This window comes from Olea europaea, chromosome 6 (genome assembly GCF_002742605.1).
Source record: "Olea europaea var. sylvestris chromosome 6, O_europaea_v1, whole genome shotgun sequence".
Classification (NCBI taxonomy): Eukaryota; Viridiplantae; Streptophyta; class Magnoliopsida; order Lamiales; family Oleaceae; genus Olea; species Olea europaea.
Window position 1 is genome coordinate 23,268,791 of NC_036242.1, and position 10,668 is coordinate 23,279,458.

Here is a 10,668-nt window from a genome sequence, read left to right on the forward strand (position 1 = left end):
TTCTTTATTGTGCTCTTTATTTTCAACATTTTGTTTTTTAATATTTCACCTTCTGTTAGTATGCCTTCCATATTGAACATGTCATTAGTTTGATTAGTATAGTGTTGTTGTAATTGTTAAAAAAATTAATTATGGTATGGAATCGAACCTAACCTAAACGAATTGAATTGGATCCACAATTAGACTTGACAGTTTTACTTACTAAATATTCGAAAATTTTAATTCAGTTCTTTTTGATACTCTTTAGATCGAATTGAATCGGACTATGCCTAACTCTACTTGAAATCACTTTAATTTTTTTACCGGGGACGTAGAATAAGACCTTCAAGGTAGGCATAAATATAGATGTCAGGAAAATTGTTCTCTCAATTTTTGATGTTTGGTTCTAATTGTTATTTTATAGTGATTGATACATTTACAATTTGGTTTTGGCACTTACAAATCTAACATTTGGTAAAAGATTGTGTAATCTATAGCTTATGACTTCCATAACTTTGATGGTACGTTGAGAAAGACCATTGAAAAATATTAAATGCCAACTTATTTACTAAAATTATGTTCAATGCAACTAATATTCATTTTCTTTTTCCATAAAATGTCTAATGCATAACATGATCAACGGACCTTGAATCCAAAAATCTGCCTGCTTCACTATTATGTCGTATTGTTTTATTATAAAATTTACATTTTTTTTAAGAGAAAACAAACTTACTTAAGAAAAACAGAGATTTATCAATTGTACTTTTCTACTTACATAAATTAAGCTACTTGTATAATTTCTATGACCGAAGGGATGGCATATGAAATTTTCCTTGTTGATGTGGAGTTTGTGGGAATTTTTCAAAAGAAAAAAAAATTGTTTATGAAAATTTAGCCCCTGTTTGAGGCACATTATTGGACCAAAAAAAAAAAAAAAAAAAAAAAAAAAAAAAAAAAAAAATTGTTTATGAAAATTTAGCCCATGTTTGAGGCACATTATTGGACCAAAAAAAAAAAAAAAAAAGAAAGAAAGAAAGAAAGAAAATTTTGACTGTTGACCATTACATTCAGCCGTTTTGGTTGACTTCTTATCTCTCATATGGGGTTCGTTTTGTGTACGACGACTAGAATTTTCATTTTAATGAGGCAAATGATATGCCCCAAACAGGGGCTTAATTTGTCATCATTTTTGTCAAAGAAAGTATACAAGCATTCAGCAAGGTACCCTTAACTAGTAATTCTAAGTAGGTAGTCTTTTACTATTACCAAATGCTTACCTATCACCTTAACTAGTCAATCTAAGTAACGAGTTTTACCATTAAACACTATCTTTAAACAAATTTGAGGCAAAAATAAAAATTTATTATTATGTATAAACACTGAATTTCGGGTAACTATCTAGGTCAAGGATATAAGTAATATTTATACACTGAAACACACTCTCCAAATGGTGAGAGAGAGAGAGAGAGAAGGAGAGGTCTATGTGGAGGGTTCTGTTAGAAACACTTTTTTGCTGCCAAGTTTTCACAATCCTACAGCGGAAACTCGGTTACTCCCTTCATTTCACCATCTGTCAAACCTTTCATCTTCCTAAATCTTTATTTGTATACCCTTTTCATCTGATCATGAAGCTGATGACCTTGTAACAGTGTACAATTTGTCAGAAAAGAAAAATAAAAATAAAAAATGGCAAATAAATTCGTTATATATCCACCAAACAGCACAAATGGGAACTCATTCACTTGTCATTTAACTCCTCCTCCTTGTTCTTTAGGTTCTTCTTCAATGGTGGGAATGGTTTTTGCAGATTTGAGTTCTCTTTCAATTAATCCGATTCCTTCTTCTCAAGAGGGCTCCTTTTGTGATACTGATATGGATGAAGGGAGACATAATAATATGTGGGGTAAAGCCTCTAATTCAAGTGATGTGTTTGGAGAAAATAATGAATCCATTGATCTAAATGCTAGCTTAAATGAAGAAGATGAGATGAACATGCATGCATTGAGCAGTGGGAAGGACACAAATACTGGGCAATCTAAACTGTGTGCTAGGGGACACTGGAGGCCTGCAGAAGACTCAAAACTGAAGGAACTTGTTGCCCTTTATGGCCCTCAAAATTGGAACCTCATTGCAGAGAAGCTGGAAGGAAGATCAGGTAAGAATTTGAGGAAAATTATATTTCTTGTACTACTCTCCCCGTGCAATATTTCTTCTAGTTTGTCGTTCTTGTTGCTCAAGAATTTTTTAATGACTTTTTCTGTATTATGTGGAAATATGAAGGGAAAAGCTGTAGGTTAAGATGGTTTAACCAGTTGGATCCACGGATAAACAGAAGGGCATTTACTGATGAAGAGGAAGAGAGACTAATGGCTGCTCATAGACTATATGGCAACAAATGGTCAATGATAGCAAGGCTATTTCCTGGAAGAACAGACAATGCAGTGAAGAATCATTGGCATGTTATAATGGCTAGAAAGTATAGAGAACAATCCAGTGCTTTTAGAAGAAGAAAAATGGGCCAATTTGTATGCAAAAGATCAATGGAAGATGATCTTCCCCTTTTTAATACGGAAGCAGCTTTCAAAACTCAATCAACAATGCCATCTTACTGTGTGAACCCCAATAGAACTTTCGGTGATCTAACTGCTCCTTGCCAGTTTTTGACTCGAAACGGTGATTGTGGTGGTGGTGGAGGAGGAGCAACTTCTAGCCAGATTTACAGTATCCCTCCTTACAGTGGATTCTGGGCACCACAAACATCTCTTGGTCTCTTCCCTGGTGTGCTGCCTAGTACTTCCTGTCCTCCTATAGGTCTTTTACTTACCTGCAGTTTCTGCATAGAGATTTCTGTGCCTGATTTCAATATCATTTTTACCTCAATCAAGCTAAATTTTTGTTTACACTCAAATCCTATTTGTACTTTTTTCAAACACGCTCTTTTTGTTGGTAGAGATTATCTTTTGGTGTTTGTTTTACACAGGTCCTATTACAAGTGAGATGATGCCCATTTTGGACCCGGGAAAATCTTGCGATGGTCCAATGGTTGAACGCAACATTTTACTTTCTTATCCACATTACCCCAGCTCTCTAATGACTGCAATGCTACAGTCAAACTATCAGTACCCTTCAGATTTTACAGCACCACCACATCAGGTTTCAGTCACTGAAAATACTGCATCATCATCAACGCTCACAGAGGAAAGAAATGGTGAGACCATTGCAACACCATTTATAGACTTTCTTGGAGTCGGAGCCACTTGAATTTGCCAGGGAGATTAGCTAAAAGTTGTTTCTTGAATTCACTTGAAAGTGATTATTTTGAGTTGAGAATATAAAACAGTAGAAATTCTTTCAGTTGGGTAACAAGGAAATATCAAAACCAGTTCTTTTGAAGTCATCTCCCTACCTTCTTTTACTTTGTAGCCTCTCTATCCTCAGATCGAACTGTTGAGAAATGTGAAACAATAAGGTCTTTTCATTTCCTCTCTGTCTTTCTACTTTATCAATATTTTCAACGCGAATGAAGAAATTAGTTTGAGTACCAAATGCACAATACGTGTTAATTCCATAACAATTTGAACAATTTCACTTGCATAAAAGTGTTGGGTCGGTAATTTTGATAAAGGAGTCTTTCTGTATGGGAACAAAAATTCAGGAGATGGCAAAAGACAAAAGAAATAGAGTGACAATGTGAAGACATCCTTTTCTCATGGGCCTGCAAAAATCAGGCACAAATTCTGGTCCTAAAACACAGCCTTTTCTTAACATTGCATTCATTATGGTAACTGTTTAACATCCTTGCCCCAGCAGAATCTTCAGAGAAATTCATGCTATCCACATGGGACGGTAACAAGCAAGTGTCAAAGCTTGTTCAATAACACCCAATCCCACCCACCGCACCCTAGGTTTAAAATATCAGAAACCCCAGATAAAATGTACGCACACTGGCGTACATGATTTATCTGTGGATATTGTAGTGTTCGTGCAAGCATTTCGGTCTAAACAATCTATGTTGATGAGGTGAGAGGTCTAACAAAACGCGTTTCTTGCTAAGGATTGTGTTTTTGTTTGAGTTTTTTGACCATCTCAAAATTAAATTTCAATCTCCAATTAGGATAGCCTAACTTTTTAATGAAGAAAGAGCTTCGTGTCGAGGTGTAAATTAGGTTAAGTGATTATAAAGTATTTTATTTGGATCTGTCAGTCCACGGTATGGCCCATGTTGTTGGGTCAAGTGATCGACATAGGGCAACAATGTTTATTAATTATACAAAAATGTTCAACAGTAATAATAAATATTACGTCTATATTTAGTAATAGTATCTAATTGCTTGGCCGCTCAACTCATAAAAGCTCAGCCCATGGGCTACTTAGGCTCTTTCTAGGATGAGCAAGAGCACGAGCCAAGCGGCATGGCTCAGTAGGTGAGCCGAAGTTGCTCAGCTTGTCATGTGAGCTAGTAGTTTGTGCTTCTAGGCTCATGCCGATGATCTAATTACTATTTTTGTCACTTTTTAAAGTTCAATGACCGTTGCCAACGGTGACTGAGAAATATTTTTTTTAAAATAGTTTTTGATCCCTATTTCTTCATCTTCTTCTTCTCTCTTATTATTATTATTTTTGTTCTCCTTTCTATTTTACTCTATAAATACTCTCCTCATTTAACTATTTTTTCACACAACAACAACAACAATCTCTTACTCTCTTAATACTCTTATTCGACAATTCTACCTTCATCATTTCTTTACATATTACAATTTTCAATCAATCATTGACATACTATACAAATTACCAATGGTAGATTTAGAATTTTGAGTGAGCATGGACGGACGTTAACCGTTGATCGTCAGCCGTACTAAAATATTAAAAATTAAATATAATAATTAGTTTGCTAAAAATTGAACATATATAATTTTCTTATATGCTTTAACAATATGCACCAAATGACATGTGGATTGGGGGGGAGGGGTGTTTCCTATTATTCAAAGGAAGAAGCATGGGTTTGAATCCTTTCAATTGCAATACAACAGCTAAAACAAAATATATATTATTTTGTTACATTTAATGTTAAAATTGATCAAGTGCCATGAAGTTTAAGCTTTCAATAACCTTAATGAGAGGTTACATATTCGAATCCCCTCGTAATTGCATTAGTTTTGGTAAAAATTGAAGAACTAGAAAAAATGTGCAATAAAATTAGTTAGGAAAAGATTCAATCCATGGACCTCCAATTCATGAGTGGACGCTCCAACCAACTAAGCTCCAAGAGATGCTTAGAAGTAAAATGAATTACCATATATAATAAAACTTTTATCTACTATTGTCAATCAAAAAAATTTGTTCCCAATGAATCCAGCAAGTGCGGTCGTCGATGCTCGTCAAGTGCTGAATTCGTCACTGCAAATTACAATACATTCCCTACATTATATTTTATACACATTACAATTTTTATTCCTACAATTATCCAATATCTACATAATTATTCATTATTTCATCTTCATTCAAGTTATTATATTATGAATTCATCACAAATGGATCCACAATCATTGTTCTAGGTTTGTTTGATATTGATGGCGAACCACCTATGATGTCGTAAAGTCAATTTCACAATGAATTTACCGGTCTCAACGACATACATATTTTTGAAAATATTCCACATTTGAATACTCAATGAAGTAATAATCTAATTGATTTTGATGACTCTGTTGTTCTTAAAATGGAAACAGGCACACCAGATATTTCCAATGCAATAGAGAGGAGACATGAGGAAAAAGCTACGAAATATTGGATCACTTTAAATTGATTTTAACAAGTCATATGATCGACACAATCGCATAGTGTAAAACACTATGTAAATACTATTAAACGCAATTGGCATGATGAAAGGACGTAGATACCACTCACGTTAATCGTCACTCCAATAAATATGAGGCTCAACATGAACTTGTTGGTGGATCTCAAATGCAACTGTAATTTGGTAGTCTATCATTGACCGTCAGTTTTGTTACTACAACACTTAGCACGTTGACGTTTTTGGGGGACAAAGCTCAAATGAGAATGGTGAAGTTTGTTGTCGGTGCTGAGTTGCCTCTAACAATAGTGGACAACAAACATTTAATTTCCTACGTGAAAGAATATCTTCAATTGAGGTACGTTGGGTAAGTAGAAACACTCTTTGTTCTAATAAAATAAAATATTTCATTAATACAGAGATACTGCTACGCTCCGATTATACACGCCTCGATACCGAAGTGTCATCTCGCCTCCGAGGTCGAGATCAAGTTGACCCCCCGCAGCACCACTTATTCTGACCTGAAAATGACCCTTCCGAAACTTCTCCGAAGTGATATAGCGATTTCTACTACTGATCTGCCGGAGCATCTCACCTCCGAGGTCGAGATCAAGTGGACCCTAGTTAGAAGATCCGCCGCCAATTTGAGATTCGTCCTGCACCTAAAGCTTAAATTGATTTGACGTCTCCATGAGGCTAGTTGATGTGACTTATCAACTTTATGTCAATTCAACTCAGAGGAAACAAACTGTCCGCCCACTCTACAAACGCGGCTGATTGACGCCTATGAGCAGACGCTTCATACCGTCAGATGTATACACGCGTTCCACATCCAACGGTTCATACCACCTATAAATACCCAAGGTTTGGCAAGAGGCAGAGGTAATGAAACTCTTAATACATAGCACTCCATAGCAAGTTTATATATTTTCTCCTCCTCCTTTATTGTTGATTTGCATAGCCCCTGGGTACTGTTTCGATCACCCAAACTTGATTTGACCGTCAGAGTGTATACGGTCGCCACCACCCCCGTTGGTTCCGGCCGTGTGCACCTGACTATTCGCTGATTGTGCGTAGGCAGGAATACGTGGAGTAGCTTTCAATTGGCTACGTGGGAGGATCGATTTTCGGGGTCAACAGATTGGCGCCGTCTGTGGGAAACACTCCCCATTCGAAGTTTTGCGTTCTCCATCGGAGAAGGTACCGGAAAACAGCGACTAACCCTGAAAAGGGGGCATTCTTGAAAAAGAACAAAGTCGAGTTACAATCCAAGTTCTTACTACCCTTGAGAAAAGAGGTAGAATGAGCTATAGCCATGAAGACGACAATCCCATGAGAGAGGCCTCTGAAGAAGAGGTACTCCATAACAATGTTACTCATCAGAGACCGCATCACCGGCGTCGCCGAGGCGGAAGAACAGCCATACTCACTAAAGGAATGGCTCAGATAGCTGTGGGTATGAGAGACATCGCAGCTCAGAATATGGCGATGCAGGAACTCCTCATGCAAGCCCAGGGACACCAGAGCTATCAAAGGCCCCAAGGATCTTATCTGGTGCAGGAAATCCCTTTATCTCACTCTCAGGGCCACATGAGCTGGCACACAGAATGCCCCCTCGAAAAGGAGATGAACGCCGAAGCAACATCTTATGTGCAAGGGAGTCAGCCATCAGAACCACGCTTGGAGGACAATTTTCCTCAAGAACACGACGACCAAAGGTCGGTAAGCATCTTTGACCGGATAGGGGAAGATCATAGCAATAGGGTCCGCCCAGCAAGAGGATCAGTTCGTTCGGATCACGAACAAGAACATGCTCCCCCTCCTCCTCCTAGAAATAGGAGAGAGAGGAGAAACTTAGTCGATTGGGAGAGTCGAGGAGAAGCACCTCCACCTCCCTAGGACATCCAAGATGATGAAGGGTCAGAGGGGCCCTGTCGATCTTATGAGATTGACGATGATGACGATAACCTCCCTTTCTCAAGGGAGATTCGAAGCTTCCCAATGCTAGCTAACTTCATGCCCCCTAAGATCCCCAAGTATGAGGGAAAGGGGGGTCCGGAGAAGCACCTCACAAAGTATATGACACAAATGAGCCTTAGGGGAGTCTCGCCTGCTCTAAAATGCAGAGCCTTCCATTTAACATTAGGCGGAGCCGCCGAGGTATGGTACAGCAGGCTTCCTCCCCTAAGCATCAGAAATTGGCCAGACTTGAAGAAAGCATTTTTGAACCAGTACCTCTCACGCAGGGAAGGAGAGGCACCAATTCAACGCCTGCAAGATATGAGGCAGGCCCCTGGGGAGACGCTAAAAAGCTATCTCGCCAGGTTTACAGACGAAATTACTTACTGCGAACAGGTCACTGACAGGGAAGCCCTTTCAGCCCTGAAAGGTGGGCTCAACATGAACACTCTGTTCTGGAGGGACGTGCGCAGCAAGAATCCCTCCACGAATGACGAGCTGGAGGAAATGATGAGAGTGGAAATTGTTAGTGAAGAAATGATTGATCATCGCAACCGTGCCGTGCAGGGACTCCCTCCTCCTCAGAGGCAGGTGGGTCGAGGCCCCGCAGCACACCTTGTTACTCAGCAATGGACCCAAGCAAGGTATACCATAGCTCCCACATCTGGACAGGCTCTAGCTTCCGCCACATTGAATGCAGTGCCGGTGCTGCATATGATAATGCCCCTGCTGAAGCGGGACAATCTAGGAGAACTGATAACAATAAGAAGAAGAAAAAGAGGTCAAACAGACCCTTGGTAGGTTTTGTACATTCCATCAACTATATGGACATGACACTAGTGAGTGTCGTGATGCCAATCAGCGCCCTGATCGAAGCGACCCTCACACTTCCAGCAGAAACAAACACCCTCGCAGATCCACCTCCCCGAGGAGGGGAGGGAGAGGTCACCAGGAACAATCTCCTCGTAGAAGAGAATCGAGGAACCGAGGCCAATCCAGACAGGGGAACCAAGCCCAATTTTCGGGAGGCCAGGTCATCATGGAAATCGATACCATCATTGGGGGACTCCACGTCCGTAGCAACACCAGGAATGCCCAGAAAAATTATACAAGAGAAGCAAAGGATCCCCCGATGATCACTTACATTGTTAACGAATTGAAATCAGCAAACAAGATGGCCCCGATCACCTTCTCCCAGGAAGACTCAGAGGGAGTTTACCACCCCCATTGCAATGCTTTGGTTGTAAGAGCCATAGTAGCTAGAAAAGAATTAAAATGCATGCTCGTTGACAATGGCAGTTTCGTGAACATATTGTTCGGCTTCACTTTTGACAAAATGCAAATTGAACATGGGTTGATCCCCATGATCGACCCATTTTCGGATTCATTGGGGACAGCATCATCCCACGAGGGCGGATCACCCTGCCTGTCGAAATGGGTTCGGCACCCTTAGTAGCCCAGCATTTCATGGAATTTCTGGTGGTAGATCATTGATCGGCTTATTATGGAGTATTGGGCAGACCCACTCTGAAGATCTTTGGGCTGTGACATCCATTCACTATTTGTGCATGAAATTTCCAACCGAACATGGGATTGCAACAGTCCGGGGCAATTAGATGGGCTCCAGGGCATGCTACCTAAACTCGCTGCGCAAATTCGAGCCCCAAACTATTAATGTAATCCTAGCCAAGGTACCCGCTGAAGTCGGTATGGACGTGAAAATGCTCGACGCCCCTGAACAAGGGCATACTCTGAACAAGAGGGAGACGTCGACATGGAAGAGGCCCCTGAACAAGGACACCCTCTTGATGAGTTAGACCCTCGAATAATTGATTATGAACCAAATGCGACCCCCATGGAAGAATTGGAAACTTTCCCCGTCAACCCGGAAGACCCCAATCAAGTCTTGCTTATAGGGAAGTCATTATCACCTGAAGCAAAAACTGAGATTATACGTTTCCTGAAAGAGAACTTGGATGTCTTCGCATGGAAACATGAAGATATGGTGGGAATAGATCCTAGGATCAGTTGCCATCACCTTAACGTCAACCCCTCCTATGCTCCCCATAGACAGAAGAGGCGTGCCCTAAACCCGGAACGGTACGAGGCACTGAAAGACGAAGTAAACAAACTTAGCCAAAGTGGTTTCATCAGAGAGGCCATATATCCGAGGTGGATATCCAACCCGGTTCTGGTGAAAAAGTCCAGCGAAAAGTGGAGGGTATGCGTGGACTTCACAAACCTAAATAAGGCGTGCTCCAAAGACAGCTTCCAACTTCCAAGAATTGATCAACTTGTGGACTCTACTGCTGTGCATGAACTACTGAGTTTCATGGATGCATACTCAGGGTACAACCAAATACCCATGTTTCGACCTGACGAGGAAGCTACGTCATTCATTACGGACAGGGGCCTGTATTGCTACAAAGTTATGCCCTTCGGAATGAAAAATGCCGAGGCCACATACCAGAGGTTAGTCAACATGATGTTTGCCGAACTCATTGGCAAAATCATGGAGGTCTACGTAGACGACATGTTGGTCAAAAGCCTCCAGGCAACTGAACACGTGAGTCACATTGACCAAACCTTCCAGATACTCAGAAAGTATAATATGAAATTGAATCCTCTCAAGTACACCTTTGGAGTGGCATCAGGCCAGTTCTTGGGATATATTGTAAATCAGAGAGGAATTGAGGCAAATCCGGTGAAAGTAACGGCCTTACTAGAAAAAAAGTCACCTCAGAAATCGAAGGAGGTCCAAAGTCTCAATGGTCGGATAGCCGCACTCAGCCGCTTCATCTCCAGAGCCACTGATAAAAGCTTGCCTTTCTTCAATGTACTAAAGCAAGGAAAGAAATTCCAATGGACTTCGGACTGCGAAAAAGCCTTTGAGGCTCTGAAAAAGCACCCCTCTTGTCGAAACCTCAACCGGATGAATC

The 10,668-nt window shown here is 40.3% G+C and overlaps 1 protein-coding gene across 1 annotated transcript; it reads left to right on the top strand.

Moving 5' to 3' along the window:
• Nucleotides 1-1,439: 1,439 nt before the first annotated feature.
• On the top strand, nt 1,440-3,492 carry LOC111396191. Its single transcript, XM_023022535.1, has 3 exons — nt 1,440-2,134; nt 2,260-2,790; nt 2,960-3,492. Exons 1-3 carry the CDS (start codon nt 1,666-1,668, stop codon nt 3,238-3,240), a joined length of 1,281 nt encoding a protein of 426 aa, XP_022878303.1. The 5' UTR covers nt 1,440-1,665; the 3' UTR covers nt 3,241-3,492.
• Nucleotides 3,493-10,668: the final 7,176 nt, after the last annotated feature.

Excerpts from the sequence above, each read along its gene's own strand:
- LOC111396191 (XM_023022535.1), top strand. The coding sequence starts at position 1,666 with ATGGCAAATAAATTCGTTATATATCCACCAAACAGCACAAATGGGAAC. Across the intron at positions 2,135-2,259 it reads GAAGCTGGAAGGAAGATCAG|GGAAAAGCTGTAGGTTAAGA; the intron begins GTAAGAATTTGA and ends GGAAATATGAAG. Across the intron at positions 2,791-2,959 it reads TACTTCCTGTCCTCCTATAG|GTCCTATTACAAGTGAGATG; the intron begins GTCTTTTACTTA and ends TGTTTTACACAG.